The sequence below is a fragment of the Anser cygnoides genome, chromosome 7 (genome assembly GCF_040182565.1).
Source record: "Anser cygnoides isolate HZ-2024a breed goose chromosome 7, Taihu_goose_T2T_genome, whole genome shotgun sequence".
NCBI classification, from domain to species: Eukaryota; Metazoa; Chordata; class Aves; order Anseriformes; family Anatidae; genus Anser; species Anser cygnoides.
Window position 1 is genome coordinate 19,763,577 of NC_089879.1, and position 27,467 is coordinate 19,791,043.

The window sequence follows — 27,467 nt, forward strand, 5'->3', positions numbered from 1 at the left end:
GGGACGGACCGCTCCTGTGCCATCACGATTTCCTTCATGTGACCCTTCTCTGTAAGAACAAGAGAAGGATAGATAGAAAAGAAGGGGAAAAGCTGCTAGATGACAAAACCTGACACATCATAAGTAAATCTATGCTTGATTTTGAAGGCTTCTAGAACAGCTTAATAGAGGGTTAAATAGTGTTGTGTGTATTTTATTTTAAATGTATTTAGGTCAATCTGTGAATGGAATTAAATGGCCAACTTGTCTTCTACTGCAGTGACATTTGCAGTCTTGAATCACCTCAGTTGGCTTGAGAGGCTGCATGATAGGAACTTGATAATGACTGCAATGCATGAAGGAGGCTATGAAGATGCCTGGCATCATCTGTGTTTTGTTTCGTGTTTTAGTATTTCATGAATTAATGTATAGTTTAATCATACATGAACAGTGTATTTTTTGTTGTTGTTGGCAGTGCTCATGATTTAGCCCTTGCAGCAGTATGTTGTTCTTACTTCAGTTATTTGTGCTTGAATTTTTAGCGAGTATATGATGAAGAAGTGGAAGAGCCTATTCCCAAAGCTGATGTTGGAGACAAAACAGAGCAGGTAGTTACCTTAAGCTTCCATGAGTACTTACTTCCATGAGCTTAAAAATCAAACTGTTTAATTTCTCCTTGAAGTCTTTCTGCTTTATAAGCTTATGTCATTCAAACATAACATTGAAAAGTAGTATTGAAGCTTGTGATAACCCGTTAGAGCCTCCCCAAACTCAATATTGTAATCTAGTAGACAAGACTTGTGTTGATTTTTCAACAGCTGTGCATATTTTTTCAGCAAGAGAATTGAGGCCTCAGGCCTTATTGGATTCAGAAGTAGTGAATTAAGGAAGCAGAATCTGACTACAATTCCCAGGGATAAAAACTCAGAGCTTTTTTATATATCTTATAGTTATGGTGTATTATACCACAAAGGTTCCTTTGATGAGCTGGAAGCACAAGTAGGATAGTGCTGTGCTGGTAGGGGTGTTTAGAACATCTCTGTTCACCGCGTTGATAAAGGTGAATTAAGGAAAAAAAGTTAGATTTTCTCATGCATGTTGCAGTGAGATTGAGTCTTTAATAAGATGCAATGACAATGTGTTTTTTTTCTTGTTGAAGGAAAGGACACGGGAACAGAAAGAAGCTGATCTGATCCCCAAAATCCAAGAAGCAGTGAATTATGGGTTGCAAGTACTAGACAGTGCTTTTGAACAGCTAGACATCAAAGCAGGCAACTCTGACTCTGAAGAGGAAGAAAGTAATGAAAGGGTGGAACTGATACTTGAGCCAAAGGTAGAGAGACCTGTTCTTGCTGGGAGCACTGCGTTTGTGTTTGGTTTTGTTGGATTTGCTCTTCACTTCTGCAAGCAGTGTCACTGTGTTGGTATAAAATTGATGTTCTTTATCTAAAAAGAGGATTTGGTGACTGTATCTAAAGCAGAAATGCTCCTTGCTGAGCTATTTTGTGTAGCCTGCTTGTCTTGCAGTTGGGCTTATCGTTAAGGAATGGCACCCCTTAAGGGATTAGTTCAGTGGTAGTGAACTTGGAAATGGAAGTCTGAGTTCTGGGTGGAAGGGCACCTTTAAATGTCATGCTTTTTAGGTACAAACAGTATCTTCATAGTCAGTTTTTACTGTACCAGTAATGAAAAACCCTAGATGTAGGAATTGCAAGGATGTTTTTATGTTATTGTGACATCTAGAAAATGTGCTGGGACCACGCAAATAGAAGTAGCCCATGTTGTTTGACAGTGTTGAAAGGCATAAATCTCAGTTGGCCCACCCCACTTGAAGTGTATGTCTGGTGGGATTCACATGAAACTAGTTTGTATCGTCCTTGCCTTAAAATAAGGATTGTAGGGCTCATTAGCAATGTAGAGCTGTTCCTAGATGTCAGAAAGACTTCATGTTGTCTCTTTCTAGGATCTCTATATTGACAGGCCTTTACCTTACTTGATTGGCTCTCAGCAGTTCATGGAACAAGATGATGTTGGCCTTGGAGATCTGACTAGTGAAGGTATGTGCTAGCATGACCTTTTATTTCTATGGGAGTAACTAGCTCCTAATTTGAGACTTTGGTCTTAATTGTAATAGCTTGTGTGATAGTGCGTAGTGGTTTTGCACATTTAGTTGCATACTGCAGTTAGCTGGGGAAACGTGCACTATGCTGTAACAACCAGCTTTCCAAATATGAGTTGTCAGTACCTTGTGCTCTGTGTATTGGAAACACAAAATGCTAGAATTTCAGCAGACTACAAATCACTTTCAAACCATTCTTTTTTACCTGATATTTAGTTCTCATCACAAAGCCTTTAAAGTCGCAGTAGGTATGTCTGCTGACCAGCAAGCTCTGTGTGCAGATGTCATGTCTGATTTTAACTTTTCTATTTTCATTTAAAATAGAAGGTTCGGTAGATAGTGATCGTGGAAGTGTGATTGACAGCGAAGAAAAGGATGAAGAGGTAAGCAACAGAGTACTAGCTACTTTGCATAAGTATTCGTGAGTTCTTGTTTACCTGCGAGGCCGTTACCTACGTTGGTTTTCCATGTGTGGTATCAAGACAGTATTGCAATGTATGCTCCCTGTGTCAGTTGTAAATGTATTTTCCTGTTCTTACACTATAATTTCCTCTGCAGCCTTTCAGAAGAGCAGTAAAGTGGTGTTGGCTCTAACTGCTGTTATAGTAGAATATTTCAGACTGAAATTTTTTATTCCAGTTTAGTCTTCACATTGTGAAGCAAAATCAGCTTGAAGCTTTTGCAATGAACAATTGAATTGATGGAGGGCAAATTTGTTGTAAGTTACAGTGACAAAGAATGGAGTGGAAACTAACAGGAATAAATTTAAACAGGTTTCAGTGATGTACCTCCAGGCTTTGCCTTATGAATCCACTGCATTGGAATAACAATTTCCGATATTTTGTCTGCCTTAGCTGGAATGTCTCTGGTTTATGGCTGTGTTGTAGAAGCACTCCCTTTTTCCTCAGGAATTTGGTTTTGGTATCTTTGTTCAATTAAAGTTTAATCCCTTTTGAGTTACTGAAATGGAGCTTGCTCTCTTTGCTAACTCAGTGATGCTTTACTGAGCTCCTTTCATGAAGATGGTCAATGGTGGGCAAACAATCGTGTGTTTGCAGTGAGGAGATGTGAATACCCAAACCTAAGCAAGTCTGGAGTTTGAGCCCTATCCCTTAGCCACTGAATGAAGCAATGTGTGATGCTTGTCTTTGGTCTCTTATGTTCCAGGAATCAGATGATGAATTTGGAAACCCTAGTGAAGATGACCAAAAGACGGTACGGTTATACACCTTGGTACCACCTGAAACTCTTTCTGCTTGAGACAGAGTGAGAATGTAATAAAGAGGAAGGAGATCAGAGCTCTAGACAGTTAACTATTAAAAGCCTTATTTAAGCCTGGTTTGTATAACTTTGTATGGGGAGGTTGTCCTGACTAGGGGGCACTGTATTGTGCAATTGAACCTCTACTGGGGTTAAAGACATGCTTGCAAGCCATCATTAGATGAAAAGCATATGTGCAATAGCATTGCCTGATGTGTGTTTTCCTCAGGAATAACTTCAGAGCCAAGAGAGGTGAAAGAATCAACCCTAGGAGAGCTAGGTTCCTGAGAGATTATTGTGTCTGATCAAAATTCTAAACTTGCAAAGCAGGAAGTAAGGAACAATGCAGTCTGGGTATGACAGGAAATCAAAGATAAGAATAGTATGAAACATTTGGAAAGTGTGACTATTTGGGTAACAATGGAAAGAGAAAAATAAACGTTTACGTTTAGAAATTCAAGCCTGATTTCAACTGTTGGTGCTAGGGGAAGGAATCTTATCCATGTTAAATGTATCAGTGAAAAAGGGACTTATAGTGGGGACCCTCTGGCTGAGAAGATGAGGGCCAAAAGAACAGTGTTTCAAAAAGCAACCCTTTTTTAAAATTGTAAAAGCAATCTTACAAAAGCACTCAGATGTTAGTTATGTGAAGTTGTATTGGTCTTCATAGGGTAACTTTGTATGCATGATGTATTTTAAGTACTTAGTAACTTTTAGTACTGTATTTAAGATACTGCTATCTACATTTGGAATAGCTCAAAATGGCAAAATTTTGTAGTAGCTAATCTCAGCGTTCCAGAAATAAGGCATAATTACTAGGTCTTTGGTGGAGAGCAGTTAGTAAACTAAGGGAAGGCAGACAAAGCAGTTCAGGCTTGTGTATGGTAGCAGTACACTCCTTGTGAGGACAGCCTTATTGTCCTCAGTTGCCCCTGATCCAGAAATGTTTGGTGATGCACCACAGAGGTGTACTAGAGAATACAGCAAGTTACTTGCAGCTAGAGGCACTCTGTTTGTACCTCTAAAAAGTTGTGCAGTACCTCAAACTGGCTGAATGTTTCCATCCTTTCAGTAAATCTGCTTTGAATATTTTATCTAAGGAGGTGGATTTTTTTCTTTTTTGCATGTCCTTTTGTATGCCAACTTCAGGAGAACACAACAGGGTATTATTTTTTTTCTTAGAGGACAGCACAGATGAGTGATGAAGACGATTATGATGGTGGTGATCTCTTTGACTCTGAAAAAGAGGAAGATGAGGATGGAGACATAGAGGTAAGCACAAGGATTGTAAGTAAATGTTGACACTCTGTGGGGATAGATTTTTGACTTCCCTCATGAAAAATCTGAAAAGTGTGATTATAACAGTAACTCTTGGTTACGTGAGATGGGATCCTGTAGAGAGGGCCTGTAAGAATCCTGTATGGTCTTTCAACATGATTGTTCCAGTCTTGCTTCTTTAAACTGGTGGAATCCTGCACCCTAAATTAGCATCAAAGCTGTCTTTAAATGTCATTAAGAAATTGTTGCATTTGTGTGCGGTAAATGCTTCTTGCTGGTCATGTTCCCAAAATGAGGTGATATTAAAAACTGTATTATCATGGAGGACTAAAAACGGCTTTTCCTTGATGCACGCATGATCTCCTAATTGCCTTCTTAATAGAAAGCTGCATTGCCTCTTATGAGTGCTTCAATCAAAGTGTAGATAGGAAACTGTACAAATGAGGCTGTAGAATACAATGCAACTGCATCAAACTGGTAACAGAATTGCGTATAAGGAATATGCTGTTATTTTTCCCTACTCCTCAGAAAAAGAAAAGACCGACATCGTTTGCTGATGAGCTTGCAGCCCGAATCAAAGGAGAAGTACTGGTCAAAGAGGATGAAGACCGTTCGTGTAAGATAACTCTCAAGTTTTTATACATGATTGTGAAATAGTGGGAAACTCCTGAGAGTGTTGGACAGGAAACTTTGTGTAACAGTATCTGAAATTACACAGATCTATTTTTTGAGCACGTATTGGGTGAAAACCTGACAGGAGGAATTAAAGACACTGTTATAATGGTTTTGTGCTCTGAGAAACTTTTTGGTCATTACTTACAGGAATGAACCAAAATCTACTGAGTGTTATAGTGGTAAACTTACTGCTTTTGGGTGAGACAGGTCATTCCCCAGGTGCATATATTATAGTACAGGTTTTCTCTCTAATCTGATTCTCCACTGGTATGCAAAACTGCGTGTTTGACCACATGTGCTTTCCCCCCCCTGCTTAAGATAGGTTTGTGGAAGCTGTGGTCTCTATAGTCATTTGGTCTCTATAGTCTTCCTTAAAGCTCTACAGTGGAAAATCCCTCAAGCAACAGTTTGGTGTTTTCATGGGGTCTGGGTGCTTTTTATCTCCCTGTTTGTGGCTTAAATATGCTGTGTTTTCAGGAGCTTGTCCTTACAGCTGTTTTCAGTGATAGAATAAGTGCTACAGTTACTTCTGCTACAATTTCAAATGGAGAGGTATCTCTCTAGTTATTCTTGCAGCAAAGCGGCAATTGAATATAGCTGAGTGAAACTGAGTTGTAGAGTGCTTGTGAGCCTGGTTTTGGCTTGTAATTTTGAGAGCATAAACAGACAAATACAAAATGTATTTGTTCTTACTTGGTTCAAATGATCTAGCTAGGATTTTGGATGGAGTACTAAAAACTATCAGGTTAACTTCTTATTGAGTTACAGGCAGGTCTTCTGTTCATTGAAATAACCTTGTCGAGGGATGAGAGAGGGGATAAAACTTCTGGATTGGTAACCGAATCAGGGCATAGTGTATGTCTGGAGCCATTTGAGGTGCTCAAAGCTTCTGCACGCCCTGTGTGAGAGCTGTACCATCAGAAATGCTGCATTGCTCTCTGGCATCTCAGGTGACACTAGTCACTGTGTGGGCAACCACGTTGAACCTATAGTGTCTCCCAGAATGATGCCATTATGATTTCAAATGTATATTTTAGAACCTGTACTTCATAGAATTGCTTCAGTGGGTTGATTTTATATATATGTGAAGACACACAACTCAGCTTGATTATATTACTTTTTTAAGGTTCTTTTTACCATAAGTTGCAAGTAACATTTCATTCATTTGAACTTTTCTTCTTAAAAGCCCTGCCACCAGAGACCAAAACAAGGAAAACCCCAAAAGAGAAGAAGGAAGCTAGAGTTCCATCGGATGGTAGGATTTCCTCTTCTTGTTTTTTCAGTCACTGGCTGGATTGTAAGACACTGCTTCAGAAAATGTGGTATCTGCTGTAGAAACTGGGTGGGATATCAGTGAACATCCTTCAGGGTGAGTGTGTACACAAATCTAGGTTGTGCTGTGTGTGCAAAACAGGACCAGAAATAGGCCTAGTGAGAGTTTCTGCTTAAATGGGGCATTGTGGAGGAACCAGATACAACCTGATCCATCTACAGCAGCTTCTCTGTATGTATCATCTTTATAAGAGGGAGGGGCTGGAATTATACCAGTTTTTGTTTTGGCTGTCCCTTTATCCCATTTCCTGAAATTAGGTCACAGCTCTTGGCTCTTGTGCTTTCTAGATGATGATGACGACATCTTCAAGCCTCCTAAGCTGACCGATGAAGACTTCACACCCTTTGGTTCTAGGGGTGGACTCTTCAGTGGTGGGACAGGTCTCTTCGATGATGATGAGGTGAGAATGCAAGAGAGGATAGAGATAGAGATGTGTGTGTGTCTTACAAAAAAATCACAACCCCAGAGCTCCATCTCTGGACAGCAGTGAGAAGAAACAACATTTTGTTGCTTGGTAACATTCAGGCATAATAGGACAGTGTTATCTTTCTAGTGGAGAAAGAAAACCACACAAGTACGATGCTTGTGTTCCCCTTGGCGCAAAGCCCTTTCTTCTGCAGTGGTGCTGATAGAAATTCAAATGTTGTCCTGGCATTATGCTAGAGTGGTTCTGATTCCAGCAGAGTATGCTCAGTACCTCACTTCTGTCTGTGGAAGTAAACCATACACCATACAGTTTGTTCATCTTAAAACAAAAGATTTATATTAAAATTAATAAGGTTTAAGAATCTTACAGTAAAGCTGTGTAAAATAAATTATTGCTTCTGATTCTATCGTGCAGCTGATACTGCTAACACTTCAGCTTTGTCCAAAATGGTAGGTAAATCACTGCATTTGCAGCGTGTTATATTTCTAGTTATAACTAGAGGAACAAAAGTTATGTTTTCCTTGGAGCCAAGGAGGCTATTGGACTGAAATTTGGGAGGAGACCTCATGTACAGCTGACTTCAAGCTTACCATGCTAATCTGCTGGAATATATCCAACAAGCACTGGTCAAGGGTGTTGTGTGAGGGGAAAAAGGATAGTTCTGTGCAATGCTTTCCACTCAGATGTGGCCTTTATTTGGAAAACAAAACAACTAGTGGGCTTTCTTTTTAAGTGGCAGCTGACAGCTTTAAAAAAATAATAATTTAAATCTGGTACTGTTAGCCAGCTTTATGTCAGTGCAAATTCAGATGAAGGTATCGTTAAACTCTATTGCTTACTTATTATCAAGACTGTTTTCTTTATCCTGCTAGATAAAGGACAGCCAAGTAGACTTGTCTGAGTGTTGCCTGCCCACATATAAATATTATTTTTCTGTTAGCTGAAAAATGATCATCTAGGAAGGGTAACATATCTTCATTTACCTTATATAATGGAGGAGGCCTCACTGAACCAGAAGGCAGACACAGGTTTCTTCTGGGTTTGGATGTACTAAAAATGGGTTTGTTTCAGTTTAGCTGCTGTTCTGTGTGCTGTAAGAGTTTGCTCCCCTGGGTTGTGAGGAGAGAAGGGGAGTGACCTGTGATGTGTGCTGCTCCTCAAAGACTCTTGTGCGAGGGTCTTGCAATGCTCTTGAGCTATAACGTATATATCTGCACCAAATCAGTGTTTTGGAGACTCATTGGCAACAATATAAATCATTCATCTTATGCACATGAAATTTAGGAGTATTTTTATGTGTGTCCTGACCTGAATTCTTCCTTTAAACCTTACTGTATAAGCCTTTATAGGAAAGCTTGGAGGAGTGTAACCAGGACCTAAACAGCTGTAGTTTAATTAGTGTAAGCCCTTGAAGAGGTGCAGATGAAAGTTCATTCTTTCTCTTCGGTAAACAGATTGATAATCAAAGTGAATTGTAGTGTAAATTAAACTTTAGAAGGCAGAAAGCTACCTTTCTGAATGTCTGTGCTCAGGTTAACTCTTGAGTAGCTAGGTTTAAGTCTGTATGTGCAGACATACCTTTGGGAAGGGAGTGGTGGTTACCTCTGTCTTGGCTCAGAAGTGGATATTCTGCGTGGAAAAGTTGACGTCTGTCTTCTACAACAGACAAATTCACCACTCATTTTTGTCTATTACTAGAGTGATCTTTTTGCTGAGGTACCACAAGGAGAAGAATCAAAACAGCAAGAGGAGCAAGTCCTGATAAATGAAGGTAAGAACCAACTCTGTAGTCCTGTCTATGCTGGGATTTATCACAGCTAGCGGGTAGTGTTTTGTTCTTTCTGAATTGGAAAGTCTGAAGTAGCAATTGTTGGCAGCTCTCTTGCCCAATCTTAATAGAGAACAGCTATATTTTCTTTGAATTTTACACATTTGTTCACTGTGATCGTTTGCACACTCCTGTTCTCCTGGAGCTAAAAATGAGGTCTTTGCTGGTGTTGGCAGAACTCACTGCATACAACGGGTTCTTGTTGCTGAAGAGTACTTCGCAGTGTCCAGTGGTGGGTTTGAGTGGGGTCAGGATTGATCCTCACAGACGGATGAACACTTAAGTTTCACATTAGCTATATAGCCAGACTCTTCAGGAATCTGATGAGCATGCATTCTGTACTAGAGTAGGTTTTGTTGAAGCATTGTATTTGTTGAATTTTCATACATGGCTTTGGAGACTAAGCCATTTTGGTTTAGGCGTTTTGTGTTGAAGTGGTTTCAAATGTGTGAATGTCAACCCTTGTAAATAATTCTGTGTGTAGCTGTATGCCATATTTGTAAGCTTCAGTTTCATAGGCAAGTTTCAATGGACCACAAAAAGCTAGACTGTTCTTATACATATCTGCAAAAAGAAAGAGGTTCAAGGAGAAATGTCTAAAGACTTCTGGGCCGTTGAGGAAAAACTGGAGCTCAGACGACTTCTCAGATTCCTATTTCTATGGTAGAGTTCTAAAAGCTTTGACAGTGTAAAGCAAGTGCATCCATTTGTATTGTACTTCCTATGATTTCAGCATCCTCTACAAAGTCCTTAAAGAAAGTTCCTGCAGGTGCAGTGTCTCTGTTCCCAGGTATGACCCATTCAATAGCAAATTGCTTCATGCACAAAATGCTCTTTTCTTTAAACCATACTAGGGAGCTTTTAAAGAAGAAAGCTATGAAAATACAGCAACACTGCATTGCTTGATCATGTGCTTAATGACAAATACAGGCGCTTCTACCATGCTAAGCCTAACTTGCAGCATGCTTTGTTTAATCCATATTCTGTAGGAGCTCTGAAGGTAGGTGTCAGTGATGGGAGAGAACTCTGGAAGCTGACAGCTGCTGCTATGCTAGCTTACTCTTAAGGATGTGTGTTACTTTAACTAGTAATATGCTGTTTAAATCTGCAGTACACAGTTACACCTTCCCTCTATACTCTGTGAAGGAGAAGCATTTTGATTTTTCAGACTTGTTCATATTCCCTGAGATTAGCAGAAGGACAGTTTAAATACAGTATTCAAGTTCCTCTTTTTGTGACACAAGTAAAAAAAGCATTCATTTTTCTTCAGTTTTGATTGTGAGGATCTGCATACATGGAGAAGGAGCAGATCTGTAGCTCAGAGCTTTCCAAAACCAATCAAACAAAAAAAAAAAACAGAAAAACAACAACAACAAAAGGCTAAGATGCATGTTGCATATACAACTTCAGTCTGAGCCATGAAAAGAAACATGTCCTCAGTCTTTCTGAATCAACTGAGTTACAGTAATTTCTGTCTCTGCGCAGGGTCTTTGCCTGAGTTACCTCAGCTTTAAGTTTTGCACGTTACTAAGAAAGGCCTGGTTTAATATAACAACTTCAGCTAACTGAGCCCTCAGCACACTTTAGAGTAGGAAATATACAAATACAGCCTTTTTACTCCAAGATCAAATGTACATTTCAGCAGTGGTCATTCTACATAATTGTAAGACTTGATAGCCAAGCTCAAAACAGCAAATAGCAATTTTCTTTATCCTTTGTTCTTTCTTGGAGGTACTATTGTATAAGCAGTGAATTTGCCATCATTCTAATCGTGTTCTGTTCATTAAGTGATATGCAGCATTTATTCAAAGTGTTCTGTTGCATCTTTTCAGTACCTTGTAGACAGGCTAAAGTCACCAGCTCATTTGCTCTTCAAAATCACTTCATGAACACACTCCCAGTGAACAGCCCATTTAGGAATGGGAGAATGAATAATAACTACCTAAACAAGTTCTCTGACTGTATTCCTGTAAATCCCGTGGCACTTTCTAATTGTGATTTATTTATTTCTTAAATGATGAACTGCTGCTGTGATTCTAAATTCATGCAATCAGCAGAGTTTTAACCAGATAGCAGTTCTACTCTTTTTACCAGGCTTTCAGTTAGTCTCTTTTCTTCACTGTTTCCAAATATCTGTATTTAAGTAGCAAAAAGATGGCTTAGAACCAGACTGCTTATTTTACCAGAAAGGCTTAAAGTGTTCGCAGACAGTTTGTCTAAAGTATTCGGAGATCTTGGGACCAAACTCATCCTCATAGTGCAGTGGTATTAATGATTTTTGCATGACAAGATCTGCTCCTTAGGAGAGCTCAGTCATCTGCCCTCCCCTCTCCCCAGGTACCTTATCACTTCTGTTTGTCCACTGTTTTGTAGCTTACTGGTTTGTAAAGTAGGATTCTGGTTTGGGAAGTCCATGCAGACAACAGAGTGGGACTGATGGGTTTGCTACCTTTAACATAGGAGCTGACTGCTGTTTTAGGGGAGATGAGCAGGTGTTAGGAAGAAGTGCTTGCAGTGTGAGTGAGAGGCCATCAGTCTGCAACTTGATTTTACCATGAAATTTCTAGTTAATGCTTTTTGATGAGACACTGTTGCAGGAATGCATCAAAAGTTGTTGTGATGGAAACTGTCAGCCTGGCTTCACTTAGGAAGGAGTAGCTTTTCAGTAACTCTGGTAATAATTGTGTGTGTTTTTTCTCCTATCTGACCTGCAGGAGGGAGTGATGTCTTTAGTTCCCCTGTAATTGTAGAAAAAAACAAGAAACCTGCAGCACGGAGCACAGAGAAATCTCCTAAACAGCCTGGGAAAGTTGTTCTGTTTGATGATGATGACGATGACTTCTTTGGGGGAGCAAGTAAAAAGCCTCCAGATCCAGGTATCTCTGTATGTGTGCAGTGGCAGGTTATACATTAAGGGTCATCAAAATTCAAACTGATAGGAACCCAGTGAGTTCAGTGCTCAGCTCCTGTGCTCACCACTACCTGTTAGCAGACTCTGTGCCTTTAGAGGTGCCAAGCTAATGCCAAACACTGCATTCAGGAATTTAGAAGTGTCTGCTGACTCCAGCTCAATGCATGTTGACTGCATTGTCTGTTACTAGTGCTCTCAGGTAAATGATGTTTCATTTTGAGAGCATGCCTAGTTTTTTCTCAAGATCTCTGGTGTTGGTCAGCTTTAAAAAGGGAGCATGGTATATTTTATGACTGCTGTCTCCTCTTGTTCAATAGTGGTTGTTCTGTTCTATTCATTCCCTTTTTGTTTTGTCTCTTAATGCAGTCAAGTCTACAGCTGACCTATTTGATGATGATGATGAAGGTGACTTGTTCAAAGAAAAACCTGCCATTCCTCCTGTGGCTGCCAGCACAACTAAAGAAACAGAAAGTCACAGGGAGACAGTCACAGCAAAAAAGGTAATGGAATATAAATGGATCATATCCTCAAGGTTTGAGGAAAAAGTTATTACTGCAGCTGAAGTCATCTTTCCATGTAAAATGATATGGAAATGCCATGTCTGTGAGGCAGAACCGCATTCATAGTCTTCTGTGACTGAACTGCTTCAGGTGTCCGTAAACGTATTTTGCTTCTCAAACTTGGGGTTTATTTAGGTTGTTTGCGGGGGGGACAATGATTAGAAGAATATTGTTAAAGCAGGACTGAAGTGAGAGCAAAATGAGAAGCCTCAGTTTAAGGACAAAACAATGACTAAAACAGTTTATGAAGTTCATGGCTGGAAGGAAGCCAGCTTGACTTAAGAACCTTTGGTGTCATGGTTCTGTGTAGAGACTGTGCTTGCACTTATACAGACCACAGATAGGAACTTTACTGGTAACCTGTTGCTTGTATATATTTTAGGATGGGAGTGTGGGTGTCACAGTTTTACCGAAGCATATACAAAACTTTGAGTGTTCAAAAAGCTGCTTTTCAGCTGAAAACTGTAAGTTGTAGAAAGCTTTAAATGCTGTCCTGAGGACACGTGTATGGAATTTTTGAGACCCTCCTAATGCACGCTCCACTTTCCTTTTCAGAGCAGTGTCTTGAGAAAAGCAGTAATGCTCTTTGTTTCCGTAACAAACTGTATGTGTTCACTGAATACATACTGACTGTCTAAGCAGTATACAAACATAATGAGCTACAGTGACTCTTCTCCCCTCCGCACTGAGAAGCATACGGAGCTAGGCGTGTGTGATGCAAATTGCTGTAGGACTCTCTCCATACAGCCTTATAAAAAGCACTTGAGCACAAGGCCCAAGGCCAGCTTCTGTTTCTGGTGCACTGCAACAGTATCCGTGGTCAGTGGAGCAGCAGTGATGATGGGAGGTCATCCATAGCCATTGCTCAGATCTGGTAGCACTTAGCTTTCCTGGAGGGAGAGCATGACAGCTGATTCAGCAGCAGTGTCAGGAAGTGAAGTCTATTTTATCTTCCAGGCTTGCTGACAGTAGTGATTGGGTCTGGAATCATTCTGACTTTAATGGCAATATAGCTGGTAGCAGGCTTGGGCTGCACACTGCTAATACAGGAAATGATGATTGGCAGAAACTGCCATCTTTCTTTGCTAAATATGGCTTTAAAAAATAATTTTCCCTTTAACTCACAATGGGGCCTGATCTGAGTTGCTGCACACATGCTCTGCTGAGAAGTAAGGTGGTGGGAGAGGAGGCCTATGCCAAGATCTGCTTGTCACCTTTGCATAGTTCTGGCTGAGGAAGAGCTGCTCACACAGCACGTGGGACTTGAGCTCGTGGATGGCAAGCTTGTGTCCCTTTGACTGCTGGGATGCTGCCCTGTAGAAAGGGACATATAGGGTGTCTGTCCGTACTGACCTTAAATGGGTGCAGATGAAGCGTGTTTTTCTTTTTGTCTTAAAGAGTCAGCCGTCATCAGGTGATGACTTCAAGCCTTTATCTGAAGCACCTCAAAGGAAACAGAGGGGCCTCTTCTCTGATGAGGAGGATTCTGAAGTGAGTATCTCTTAAATCACTACAGAAATCTTTGGGATCTGGGTCACGCTAACTTCAGTTCACTGGTATCTGGGGGACACCTTGTTTACCCATAAGGTTGAGGACATCCATGCATCTGTTCCTGTTCTTTTTGAAAGTTCGTTCTTGCTCCAAGAGTGAAATCTGTCAGAATTTCTTCCCCAACACTAGAAACCTGAACTTGTGTGGTACAAATAGGCATAAATTAAAAGTCTGATGGGGGACGAGGGGAGCAGCAAGTCAAAAGCAAGAATCACGAAAGACTGCATGTGTTTAACCTTGTGTCCTGGACTTGCAGCTAGCAATTAATCTGCAAGGCTGAAGGAAATCCCTGTGGAGTTTCAGGTTGTTGGCACACCTGAAAAAGTCTTTCCTGACTTCACAGACATACTAAATTTTTTTTTAAAGGAAGAACATAAATGTCATTTTTAGAATTCTTAAATCCTTAGCATTGCTTTGCAAAGTGATGTTTCTTTGTTTTTGTGCAGGACTTGTTTTCATCAAGTAAAACTGTGAAGTCGAAAGCTCCGTCTCTCCCCACCAGCAAGTCCATGACAAAAACTCCACTCTCTTTGTTTGATGATGATGAAGAGGTAAGTGCCACTTCCTGATATCGCCTATGTGTGGGAATCCTCCTGCCCAGCCTTGCAAATGCAGCAGAAAATACTCAGGTGTTCAAAAATGCTAAATTTGGAGCACAAAATTGGTGGTCTTACATTGTGTAACAGTTCTGTGCATGTGGACAGCATCAGGGAGGAGAATTGAGCAGATACTCTTGTGGGTTCTTAGTATTTTAGTCACTGCATATCGTTTCTGGACCTAAACACTAAGGATACTGGCATGCTCATGTGGCTAAGGAGCACTGAGATACAGAACTGTTAAGAGCTTAGAGAAGCTGATTTATCCTGGCCTGTGGTAGCCAGCCACATGGGGACTTCTTGCTTCCTGTGTGTCGTGGCTGGTGATTTTATTTTTTTTTTCTTTTCAGTATGTAAAAATTATGGTTGCTAGTGCAGAGATTGAGATGAGAGCACAGTTTCTGCAAGAAGTTTTTCAAATCTGGATTAGTGTGTGCTTTCCTTACCTTTTGTACCCTCTTCTCCCTCGCAAACGCTCTCCAGAGAGATTTCAACTCTGGGCCTGCAGCCTTCATGGTGACTTTAAGGTTATTGTATAGTTTTAACATGAGGTTAACAGGAGACCTGTTCAGAGCCATAAGACCAGGAATGTCTGCAAACTTGAGGTAACAGTCTCCTATTCAGGAAGGGGCTGCTTGCAGCTCACCTCCTCTTTGACTAGGGGTTGTTCACAGAAGCAGCTGGCAGGGTAATGAAACGTTTTCTAATGCACTGGAGTCTGAGGTGTCTGTCAGGAAGGTTGCATTATGGAACTGATGTTCAAGTTGAGTGGGGCAAAGCATAACTAAGTGTTACGTAATGAAGTCAACGTCTGTTTTTGTATGTTCTGATATCTTTATAAAAATCAGCATGCTTATCTTCAGGTGAAAGTTGTGGTTCTTGCTCAGAGGTAGTGGTTCAGCTTACCTATTGCCCATCCTTGTAGAATGGGATTCATTCTCTATATCACTGAATAGATGTAGAAACTGTGCCCCATTTTTTTTTTTTGCTGTTGTGCAGCAGTATTGCTGTGTGGTGGTTTTTGGGGAACCTGTGGGCCAAAATCAGGCTGTGCATTTGCTAGTTTCTGGCCTATCAAATGCTGTGTGCATGGAATTCCCTTAACTACAATGCTGTGACATGCTTGAGAAAGCCTGCAGAAAAGGTTCATGGAAAAGATGTTTCTTTCATCTGAGGAGTAGGTGGCAACAGTGTCTTGCATGCTTATGACTTCTCAGTGAGCTTTCCATCATGGCTTTGTTTTTTTAATTTTTTTTTAAGGATCTCTTTGGTGTGGTACCTGCCAAGAAGCAACAGGAAAAGCTTCTGGAAGAGAAAGCAAAACAGTCAGAGCCACTCAAGAAAGCTTCCAGCTTACTGTTCAGCAGTGATGAAGAGGTAGTGAAGAGTGAGATTTGGATGAAAGGGCTTACAAGGTTTTATTAATGGACAAAGCATAAAACTGTTAAGATAGGAACCACAGCCAGACTCTGCTTCTGTCCATGTGCCATGGCTACCTCATTCCTCTGACTTGTTTGCAGCCAAGGAAGCTGATTCTTGGCTCAAATTAACTCAGGATCTGGGTAACAGAAGTTATGTGGAAGAGATAATCGGTATTTTCAATGTAATTTATAGTAAGGTCAATAATAAATGGAGGAGGCTGCTGCCTGACTTAAAAATACTGAAAGAGGAAAAAGTGGGTTTGCTTTCACTTACTGACTTAATTTCTGTGAGGAAAGTTTAACAGTTCTAGATAGATAGGGTGGGTTTTTTTTGTTTGTTTTGAAATGTGGGGATGGGAAAAATGAAACAAATGACCAGCACTCTATTAGGGATAGATTAAGTGTAGTCCTAAAACTTAATTGAAAATCAGAGGCACTAAGTAACTAAAAAATTGTCTGGAAAGCCTCTGAATTTACTCACATGAATAGTGTAACTGCAGTTTGCACCGATCTCACTTCTTGAGAGCAACTATAACAGTAAAGTGTGTACACTGTTGTGCTGGCAAATACCGTATGCCGAAAGGTGGCCGGGCCCTCTGCAAAGCCTGAACAACGTCAGTGGCTAACACAAAGGCACAAAAAGAAACTGGTAAAGAGATACAAGGAGACTGCCAAGATGCTGAACTGTTTCTGTTTGTAGAGAAGATGTGAAAGTGGCTTTGACCAAGACAAAAGAAACTTAAAGGTTCCTTATTTTTCAGGAACACTGGAATGTCTCCAAGCCACCTAAACTTCCTTCAGAAGATAACCGAAAAGAGGGACCTACAAAATCAGCTAGCACCATCAGTCAAGCTAAAGCTGTGAAGAAGACAAGCCTCTTTGAGGAAGAGGATGAGGAGGATTTATTTGCAATCACTAAAGAGAGGTGAAAATCCTTTGGGGGGAAATGGGAATGCTTTTTCAGAACAATTCAGCACTGTCCTCAAAACCTGACAGAGTCAGGCATATTGAGTGTTGTCTCCTGTTAGTGTTGTTGAGGAGGAAGTAGAGTTGCTTGAGTGGGCTGGGCTGGGCTCTTTCACCTCATTTATGTCTATGATGGATTGTTTTCCTCCCTAGCACTAAACTGGGCACCCCATTTCCCTGCCTTTGATACCTTTCTGACCTCTCTTGTCTTCACTCCTGCAGAAAGCTGTGCAGATGAGAGGGGTGGTGGTAGAATTGTTGACGTGGTGAGGAAACATAGTCCTAGATCTGGGACAAGACCCTGCAAATGAAGTCATACTTAAACAGATGCAGTACGTGGGCCCTGAAACTTTTGCATTGATCTTCAACTTTTCTCTTCCTCACCTGCAGCCAAAGAAAGCCACAGAAAGTATCGCTGCTATTTGAAGATGATGTTGTTAATGGAGAATCACTCTTCAGTTCCCAATCAACACTACTTCCTTCAGCTGCAAAGGCCACAGCGGTACCTTCTCTTTCTTTTAAAAATAACACAGAACACTTGCACAGTGTTTTCATAGGATATCTTCCTTGATAGGTAATGTAAACCCAAAATGTTCTAGACAACAGTAGTTCTAGCAAACTTGGAAGGGGATCAGGGCAGACTGAATTCACACATGTAAAATTTCTAACATCAGCCTAAAAGATTTCAAAATTGTCTTGATCGTCAACCGTACACTTGTCTAATTTATGTTAAATGTGTGCATGTGTAAAGAGCTTTCAGCTGAAAGGTACCACTAACAGGAACAGATGGCTTACTGCTGACTGCGAAGCTGGGATTTCATCCTTTGTGCCACCTCGGCCCAAGCTGACTGACCCTCTGTGGAGAGCACTTATGCTGTCCTTTGTCTTGTGAGCTTAACCCATAGTGTGCTGTCTGGTTGTGCTTTGGAATTGTAAGTAGGAATTGCAGAAGTTGAATTCAGCTGTATCTGTAGGACTCCCTGCACTTGTGTGCCCTCACTCCCCAGTTTTGCCTTTCTGGTTACCAGGAAAACAGTTGCCATAAACATAATTATAATTCCAGACCTTGTCTTTTTCAGTTTGGGTTCAGTGTAGGCTTGGGAATAGAAAAAGAAACAGGCAAGCCGTAGTCTGGCTGCTGGCAGTCTCAGGAACCAGTGCAGTAATTAAACAGGTTTCCCACAGCATCTACTCTAAGCTTGCAGCTGCTTCCTGGCACTCTTCATTCAGTCTTAAGAGCCTATAGTAATAGAAATCAAAAGTCACAAATCAGAAAGCCCCATGGGAAGAAAGTAGGAGGCATCAAGCATGTTGCCAGTGTCCACATAGATCCCTGTAGATAACATACTGTGAGTCTGCTATCCCACAGCATAAGTACTTCCTGTATACCAAGCAATTTTGTGTCAGTGACATTCTCTTAATTTTGCAGGAGAAAGTAAAACCAGCACAAGCACCACCTTTGTTTAGTGACGAAGAAAAGGAGGAAAAGGGAGATCTGCCAGATAAGGCAAAGTCTAACCAGGTAGAAGATACGTTGTGGTCTTTAGAAGAGCCTGCAGCAGTTCCGGTGCCTAGAGGAACAGATGTTGCAGGGCAGCATACAAAGGAAAAAGTGAGCGATTTTCTTACATTAATATGAAGTTTGGCAAAGGTTCAGTTTAAAAATGTAGCGGCGCTGCTTTGGGACAGTTATTTTTCTGGATTGTCTGCTATTGCTAAAGAAAGAATAATTCAATCTTTCTATAGCAGAATCACTTGGTCAAACCAACAGCAAACTGATTACATGACATTTAAATTTGTTTTCCAGCTGGCATACGTGAGAGGTTTCTGTTTTGGGTTTGTTTCTTTCCACCTCCATACTGACCAGGGCAACCTTTATTTGCATTCGCAGAGCTCTCCTTTCAAAAAGCAGGCTATACTAACGCATAGGTTTTGTAAAGCTCAGTAACTTTATTGTTTGAGCATACTGTTTGGTGAATTATAAATGGTTTTGGTAGCTGTAGAAATGTCTCTCAGGATTGTGAGTTTCTTCTGGGCTGCATTGTTTACAAAATGAGATTTGAGTGCATTATTGAAGAAGCTTCAGCAGAACTTACTCTTGGGCATTCTCCTGCTGAGTGATTGTTGGAGAAATACCAGCTGATGGGTTTCCAGGGTGCTATTATCACACTGTTTTCCTGATCACATTCGGTGTTCAGGTAGTGCTGAGATTCTACAAGGAATCTCAGGTTGCATGAACTGGGTGCCTCATAGATAATGTCAAAACAGCTGTATACACTCTTCTGGAGCAGAGACAGCCTGACTTATAGATGGGGAGGAAACCTTATGCAGAAAGCTGTTTATCAACAGCACTGTGGTGTTAGGGTGCCAGGAGGAAGCCTTTGTTCCTTTCAGAGCGATAAAGTGTGATCTTTATACTGAAATCTGTCTTGATAATCTGCATATTGCTATTCTGTCTGCTTAGGAAAAATGAATTGAAATTAGTTGTCTGCAATGGTACCAGATTACAGAACTCTGACCGCTGCTGGCATTTAAACAGTAAAGTTTAGTGGTTTTGGGGGGCAAACCTGAACTAAATAACAGCTTGATGTATTTATTTATTTTGGTGGAGCCTTTTGCAGCAACATCCTTGGAGCCAGACAGCAATTCAGATTTGTTTGCAACGTCACCACCAGCTCTGGAAAAAGATGTCAAGACCCAAGCTAAGAAAGTGTTAAGCTTGTTTGATGAGGAGGAAGAGGAGAGACTGGAAGATGATGGCACTAAAAATGCACAGAAAGAAATTGGTGTGGTGAGTCTAGAGACGTTCTTGAACACAGAAATAATACTTCTGCCTCTATACCTCTTCTGTTCTAGGCAAGGTTTTGTTTTTACCCTCCCTTCTCTGCAAGTCGTGAAGTTTAATCTTTTTCAAATTTTAAACTTCCAAATTCTTGGCTGAGAAATGATTCCTATTCTTCCCTATGATCCCAAATCCCTCAAAGCTTTTCTGGAAAGCATTCAGCAGTCAGCATCTAACATCCATGGAGTGATTAAGGTGCTGAAATGTATGATAATGCAAAAACCACAATAGATGATTTAGGAACCTTATCTTTTTAGTAGGGAAATCTGAAAGGTGAGACTATTTTGAGTGCTTGTCTCAGTCTAGTATGTGTTTTGTGTATGGATGCTACTAGACCTATATCAGGTCTACACGTGTCTAGGCATACACAGCACATCTAGCTCTCTAAAAAATTGACCTTGCTTTTGATGTGAAGTTAAAACTGATGCATGGAAAGGTTGAGAACAGAGCAGTAATAAAAAATGTAGAACAGGAAGAGCAGACCAAATATGATGTGCTGGAAACTGCTTAGATAGCAGCTTTACCGGTTGGCTTGCTGGATTATGGAGGGCTGATAAGGTGCTCTGTTTGACTGTCAACCTTCCCTACCACTCAGCAGCGAAGTTGTAAGTACATAATTTTGCCGAAGGCAGACATTATGTTATTTTCTTATTTATGGGGGTGCTTTTGCTTTAAAGGGAGGAGAATGGGAACACTGTCAACAATAACAGCTTTACAGGACTTTGTCTTTTGTCTGTCTTTTCCTTTTTTTTCCTTTATTTTTCTGAGCTACCTTTAATTAAAAAAAAATTACCCAGATTCTCTTCTTTTCACTTCTGTCCTGCACCTTCATCTGAACAATCCAAGGCATAAAAGTGTCTTGCTAAAATACAAACCTTCCTGTACACTCACGATACCATACTGAAGAACTTTTCTTCCTCCTAGGGACATGTAATGAGTAGGTAATAGAAGCTGGCTCTCAGGTCAGCAGACAGGTATATTTTGGTTAATGTCTTCTCATAAAAATGAACTGTTAATACATGTATTTACTTTGTAGGTTTTGCAAATTTAGTCAAAGTGAAAAATGCAACTGATAGTTAAAGTTGTATTTTTGTTACCAAGGCTGTAGTGTAGCCTTGGGTGAATTATAACCTGCCTTATTACTAGGCAAGTAAACCCATGAACTAGATGCCCTCCGTAAGGAGGGTTTTTTTCATTGTGTGGACCTTTCTCCTCCTCTCAGCCTTCCAAGAAAAGCACTCGTCCCAAAAGCACTGGGGTCTTTCAAGATGAAGAGCTTCTTTTCAGTCACAAACTTCAGAAGGACAATGATCCAGACGTCGACCTCTTTGCCAGCCCCAAGAAGTCGGTGGTGAGTTCAAAGCCCTCCTCTGAACCTTCTGCTTAAAAATGGTCTTTGAAGTGTGCAACCTATGAATGTTGCTTGTTTGTACATAACTTAAAAGTCCCTTATCTCCAGGGATGGCCAAATGCTAAAATCAGTTCAGGCATCACAGGCAGGAGGAGACATGCTTTTGATCAGTGACACTTTTATTTATTTATTTTTATCATCTCTCTCTTCAGTCTGCAAACCGTATCCTGAAACCATCATCTGGAGGTGGGCTTTTTGGGGATGATGATGAAGATGATCTCTTCAGTACTGCTAAAACAAACCCTCCGGTATATGGTCCTCTACTATAAATGACTATTGTAAAAGACTTTGGAAAGAAGTGTATAGAAGGGATTTTTTTTCCATACGTGTTCCCACAAGAAATGAAATGAATTAATCTTTTTTAAGAGAATAGAAATGGCTCATGTGACCCTGAAGACCTAAGGAACAAATAGATGCAGTAGACTTGCAAAACTGGGATGTGAGGAGTGGATTATTTTCCTCTTTGCATGCCACTGGGATTTGTTTAAGTGTTAGAGAATACAACTGAGCAGAAATCGGAGTAGTGGAGTTACATTTCTATTATTCAGGGTCTGACTGGTTTAACAGGTAGGGGGATGGTAGAACTTCAGCTAACAGCTTCTCTGCTCCAAAGGGCAATGAGGTTCTTTAGGCTCAGCATGCTTTGTGGGAGAGCTAGCACAGATGGCCAACCTCAAATCTGCCTTTCCAGGTTACAGATTGCCTACAGATACAGCTTCACAACCAAGCTGTGGAAAAGAGATTAAAAAATTACACTTCCTTCCCTGAGGCATTCACTATTTATATGACAGTATTTGTCTACTGCAATAAGAAGCAGCTTGAGCCACTTCTATAGTAGTTCAGATGAACCTGTTTTAATTTGCACTGTAGTGGACTAGCTGTATAGTTACCCTTATAGATGGATAAGGGCTGTAACCCTATTCTGGTCTATCTTCCTGTGACCAGCTACTTCTTCAAGGTATAGCTACACTTTCAACAAAAAATACTGAGATTAACATACTTGCATATCACTGAGAGGTCTCTTCGAGTAGACTTAATTTTTTTGTTAGTTTCTGACAGAGCGTTTAGATAGAACTAAGTGGTTTTACTAACTTTATAAAGGTAACAAGGGGAAACATCTGTTACTTCAAAATAACCTTTTAAATGTGCAAGAATAGATGTGATTATGTTTTTCTTTTCAATAGGCTTAACAGTTCGGTTAATCATGATTGAATATCTAGTGCAGGAACCGCAGATCATTAGTACAGTGGCAGATTGTTGATCTTAAACTATTAATTGCCTGGCAGCATTGTTCTGGGGAAAAAATAAGCTGACTTTCTTACCCTGAAGAATGCAGACTGTAGAGAGCTCGTGTTCCTTTTTATCTTTACTATTTTGTCTAATAAGTGCAAGAACCCACATTCAATAACTACTGCAAATGCCCTGGTTTTAGAAACAGGCTATTTAACAGAACAAAACTAGATCTCTACCTTAAGACTTTACATCTTTCATTGTGTTTGTCTACCTAATGATATTCTAGTTCTTGCCAACTTGTAATATTAGCAACTGAAGTCTCACTTTCTTCCCTGTGATTCATGCATGACTGAGCCTTACTTGATAACTTTTGTTAAAGACTGCAGATTGGTTTCATTTGAGGTAATGAATGTATTAAAATGTTCTTGATCACTGGATTTTTTTTAGAGTGCAAGCAGCTGCAGTAATGAACTGGACTGTGTTACAGGTGGTTTGAGGTCAAAGTCCTAACATGCATTCTAAACTGCTACTCTAAATGTATTTACAGCTTAATTAAATGAAGCCAACTCTTACTTTAATCTATTTTCAGGTCGTTAGCTGGAAGTTAGGCTAGAAAACTGGCAATATTTCCTGGAAACTGTTTCTCTGAGGACTGTAGAAGGGGTGGTCTTAGCTAATTAGTGCTTGGCAGCTATGTACAGAGCCTGCTTGCTTGAAACCATAAAAATAGTAGTGTTGCTTAGCTATCTTTGTACCTTTATTTTCCCCGCTGTCCTGTGTATGAGGACAGCATACGTATGCATTCAGAAGCTTATCCAAACTCACTTTATTTTTTAGTATAGACAACAAAGCCATGGGTAGGTTAAAAGTATGGTGGAGTGGAAGGCCCTTGCCATTGCAGACCAAAAAGCAATGCCTATGCATTGCAGACTCAAAAGATGTTGGTAGTTTTCTTTGCAAATGGAACTGAGATCCTAAAAGCTTTGCTTACTTCGTTGTTCTGCTGACTGTGCTTTTTACCAATTCATGTGGACTTGTGCTCTTAATGTTTTCAGAAAATAGTGGAGAAGAAAACAGTGAAAGCCAGTTCAAGCCCTCCCTTGGAAAATGCTTTAAGTGCCAAACAAGATGACGCTCTGAAGACAGTAACTACAGAGGCAAGTACTGAAATCTTGTGTCTTGAACAATATGCACAGGAAAAAGAGATGTTTTAAAGTCTCCTGAAAAGATCAAAACTAATGCCTGAATTCACTGACTGCAAAGCTGCAGAAATGCAGTAATACATGGCCATATTTATCTCTGCTTATCTACAGCAGCACTGTTGATAAGCAGAAATTTAAGTTAACTGCAAGAAATTCAAATGCTGTTGATAGTATTTTGTTCTTTATCCACATGCTTATGAGGGCGAAGTGCAAAGCAGTGAAGATCTAGGCTTCAGATGCAGTTTGATACAAAACCGTGCGATTTGATCACTTGCTCATTCTTCAAATTGCCAGTGTCTGATGGAGTGAATGTTATCTTTAAAGTATAAGTAGGCTTTCTCAGATAGGAGATCATGGCACATGGCACAAATCTGTGGCTGTTGAGAATCTTTTCTTGGAGGCTTTATGAGGAGCAAACAAGACTCCTACTCCTGTTCTTAATCTTGCAGAAACAGCGTATCGCAGAGAGGCAGTCTGGATCTGAAGTCTGTCTTGTCTCATCAGAGCTGCTTGTTTGACTTCCAGCTGTAGGAAATGAGCTTTTCATCTTCCGGGAAGGGGGGAGGCTGTTTTTTGCCTCCTGGGTTGAGGAACACAGAGCAAGCTTGTCTTCCCTTTTGGTGAAGTACTCTTTGATGTGGAGAACCACACTTGTCTTCCCTTTTTTTGGAGCTACTGGTAGCCTAGAATGATCTTAGCCTGTGTAAGGTTCAGCCAAATCCCATGTGCATTTAAATGGAGAATAATCTCAGGCAGCAGGGTTCTTCTGTCATGCTATCAAGTCCCCCAAAACAGTGTTCAAATCCTTAGTGACTGCCCACTCACACCAATGGCAGTATGGCCCAGCTCATAGAACCAAGTTAGATCAGACGCTTGCAGTGAGCAAACCCCGGACAAACACCTCTGTTGATCTGGTTTATCCCCGAGTCCTAGAATTGATTCAAATCTTCAGACCACAAAGCTGCTCTTGCTCATTTAGTCTGCTGGTCTTATTTCTGGTACTGACGGTCTGCTTTCTGTAGAGGAGCACTCCCTTCTCAGAAGCTGTTTTCCTTGTGAGCTAAGAGGTTCTATTTTGTAACCCTCTTGGCTTCTATGTGTGCTGCATTAAAGCCTGTGGCCCTATTATAGCTGGTTACAAAGAGAAGTTCATTATATCGTGATCTGGCAGCATGGCCTCAGAGGATCTTAGGGGAGGGAACAAGCAAGGAATAAGGGTGGATGTCAGAATTTGATTTGACAAGAGTCATGTGTGACATGGAGAAGATGGAAGTTGTAGAGTTACTATGGCAAAGCATAATATTGGATAGAAGGAGGGTGAAACAGATGTCATAATGAAGATAAGGCTATGATGTTGGGAACTGAGAAGTTGAAAATTGAATGACTATAGCTCAGGTACTGGAATGTAATGAGATGCCTTGATAACAAAGTATTCCAGAAAAAGCTGGTAAGGAGTGAGCTGGTCCCTTTCTTTAGTTGTATTAAAACGTAAGCTATAGTCTGGTTGAAGATGTTGATATTAACTTGTCCAGCTGTTGTTTAATCCAGTGTAATTTTGTGCAGAAATCTACAGGTCCTGTTCCCATTAAAACCAAAGAGCCCTCATCTCGGATTGGAAAGTTACAAGTAATTACTTTATTGGCATTTTGACTTTCAAAAAAAATTAAAAGAATCTTCCTTGCCTTACTGATGGCTCTCCCTGAAACAAAATCTTTTTGCTTCCCTACCTTACTCTTGCAATTTTTTTCAGATTACATTCTATATTGTTACTTTTTTCTGTATTGCATGTTTAACATTATTTCCCCCTTCTCACCTTTCAGAGCTGACTATGAGCAATGCTATTTAACTCTATTTGGGGGCAGAGGGTGGGCTGCTCGTTGGCCTGCTAATCTACTCAGCACTATTTTAAGTATGTTCAGAGACTCTTAGGGTTTTTGAGTTTTGGTTGCTTCCCTCTCTGATATGAAAAATCTAGTAACTATCTATATGACAATATCACTTTAATGTCAGAACCAGTCTTTTCCTCAGACAGGATACTGAGCTACATAGGTTTTTGCCTGATGCAGAGTGGCCATGCTGTTCTTGAAGCTCTTATACAGGACAATAGTGTTGAGCACTCGACAGATTTAGTGAGACAGATGATGTGGGATATACAGAAGTGAGTAGATGTGAGAGAGGCCAGGTACTCTTAGGAGTAGAATTTGAATGCCTAAACACGCTTGCTGCTTCTCTGGAGCCATGCCTGCTCTTGAGCAGTATTAACGTGACTTCTTTGTGTGTGTTTGTATGTTTTTCTCTATTTTGTAGGCTAACTTAGCTATTAACCCTGCAGCCTTACTTCCTGGTGCAATGCCTAAGGTCTCCAATGTAAAGTCCCCCTTGCCAGTTTTGGACACCCCACTGAATGAACCCAACGATGTACAGAACAGTGAAGCCTTCCCTGCTGCCGGAAGCAATGAGGAACTGGGTGTAAGCTTCGAGCAGCCTATGCAAGCGGATACCTTGCACAGTGCCAATAAGGTAACCTTGGTATTTAACAGGATAGAAAAGGGGATTAAAAACAGTCTCTGTTCTCTTTCAGAAACTTATGTTTTGCCGTGCAAATTCTGCTAACAGTGTAGTCTATCTGAATAAAGGTGTGGAAATCTAATCCACTATACCAGGCTAATGAAGAGAAGGTCAAGTTCACTGCATTCTTAGCTCTGTAAGGGGCTTACGCATATGCCCAATTCAGTCCCTTTTTAAGGCACATGCATACAGCACCCAAATACATTGTTTTTCCCTATAGGTTGGAGGTATTTTAGTCTAACACCTTGTACTGTCTTGAAAGGTGCCAGCCTGAAAAACATAAAGAAGGCATTTCTCTAGGCTAACTATAAAATATGTTATAGACAGCTGCTGTAGCAAGATGTCAAGGACATGTCACTACTGGAGGTTGAGCTTTATCCCTTCTGTGGATAAACACGTCATGCTGTCCTGAACTGTCAGTCATAATTCTTTTTCAGACAAAAGCTCAAAAAAAAGCCCTTAAAAACAAAACTCAAAAGAAAACAAACAAACAAAAAAACGCAACACACAACCCCCCTAAACAAACAAAAAACACAAAAACCAAAAAACAAACAAACCCAGCCACAAGCAAAAAAGTTACAGCTTTTGAAATGGCAGATCTGTCTCCTGGCTCACTTGTTTTTCATTCCTACCTTTTTCTTAATGGACTGCAAAAGACATTCTACTTAAGGATTTAATGGTTCTTTAAAAAAAATCTTGAATCATACAGTTAAGACTTGGTCTGGGTGTTAATAACAGGGAAGATGAGGTTGAACTGATAAGTTTACTACTTGTGTGCCCATGTTGTATATGGTAGAGGCTATAATGGAAACTTGTGGGAGGATGTGCTGTCTTTAAAAGCAATGAAATTAAATGGAAAACGTAATTAGTCATGACCTAGACTAACTGTGCACCACAGAAGTTTCTGGATTAGCAAAGTGTCAGATAAAAGTAGTGCCTAAAGTCAGAGGGTTAGTGTGATTTGCTGACCTGTGTTGTGACTCTCTACCTGCAAGTGCTATTGCTTTTGCACCTCAGTTCTACCTGCTGTGGAATGACTAGCAAAGCAAAAGTCCTGAGTTATTTTCTGAATATTTTCTTGCTGCAAGCTACTCCAAGCTTGAATGTCCAGACCCCTTTCTGCAAAAAACAGGGAGAGTGAATAATGCCGAGATGATGATGGTTCTTGCTACTTCTCTCTCTGAGCAGATAACGATTTAGTTTCATCATTCCTTGCTCAGAATTCACAACTGAACACTTGCTTAAATGTACAGGTAGCTGCTGAAGTTACTTAAACCAGCATTATAAGCAAAACTTTGAGTTAATTT

At 40.4% G+C, this 27,467-nt stretch overlaps 1 protein-coding gene across 6 annotated transcripts in view; it reads left to right on the top strand.

Moving 5' to 3' along the window:
* The window catches only part of WASHC2C (WASH complex subunit 2C), a 36,366-nt gene that overhangs the window by 3,726 nt on the left and 5,173 nt on the right, over nt 1-27,467 (top strand). Inside the window, exons 4-28 of one of the 6 annotated variants that reach the window (XM_048069164.2) lie at nt 522-587; nt 1,139-1,312; nt 1,943-2,036; nt 2,423-2,481; nt 3,266-3,313; nt 4,541-4,630; nt 5,165-5,252; nt 6,498-6,566; nt 6,932-7,044; nt 8,770-8,842; nt 9,633-9,689; nt 11,614-11,775; nt 12,177-12,310; nt 13,769-13,861; nt 14,368-14,472; nt 15,778-15,894; nt 16,700-16,863; nt 17,295-17,406; nt 18,334-18,516; nt 19,510-19,695; nt 20,969-21,097; nt 21,310-21,405; nt 23,446-23,547; nt 25,156-25,218; nt 25,900-26,112. In XM_048069164.2, coding sequence (XP_047925121.2) covers nt 522-587; nt 1,139-1,312; nt 1,943-2,036; nt 2,423-2,481; nt 3,266-3,313; nt 4,541-4,630; nt 5,165-5,252; nt 6,498-6,566; nt 6,932-7,044; nt 8,770-8,842; nt 9,633-9,689; nt 11,614-11,775; nt 12,177-12,310; nt 13,769-13,861; nt 14,368-14,472; nt 15,778-15,894; nt 16,700-16,863; nt 17,295-17,406; nt 18,334-18,516; nt 19,510-19,695; nt 20,969-21,097; nt 21,310-21,405; nt 23,446-23,547; nt 25,156-25,218; nt 25,900-26,112 — 2,790 coding nt within the window. The remainder of the gene's footprint in view (nt 1-521; nt 588-1,138; nt 1,313-1,942; nt 2,037-2,422; nt 2,482-3,265; nt 3,314-4,540; nt 4,631-5,164; nt 5,253-6,497; nt 6,567-6,931; nt 7,045-8,769; nt 8,843-9,632; nt 9,690-11,613; nt 11,776-12,176; nt 12,311-13,768; nt 13,862-14,367; nt 14,473-15,777; nt 15,895-16,699; nt 16,864-17,294; nt 17,407-18,333; nt 18,517-19,509; nt 19,696-20,968; nt 21,098-21,309; nt 21,406-23,445; nt 23,548-25,155; nt 25,219-25,899; nt 26,113-27,467) is intronic. The other 5 variants (XM_048069166.2, XM_048069169.2, XM_048069170.2 and 2 more) reach the window with 5 other exon arrangements.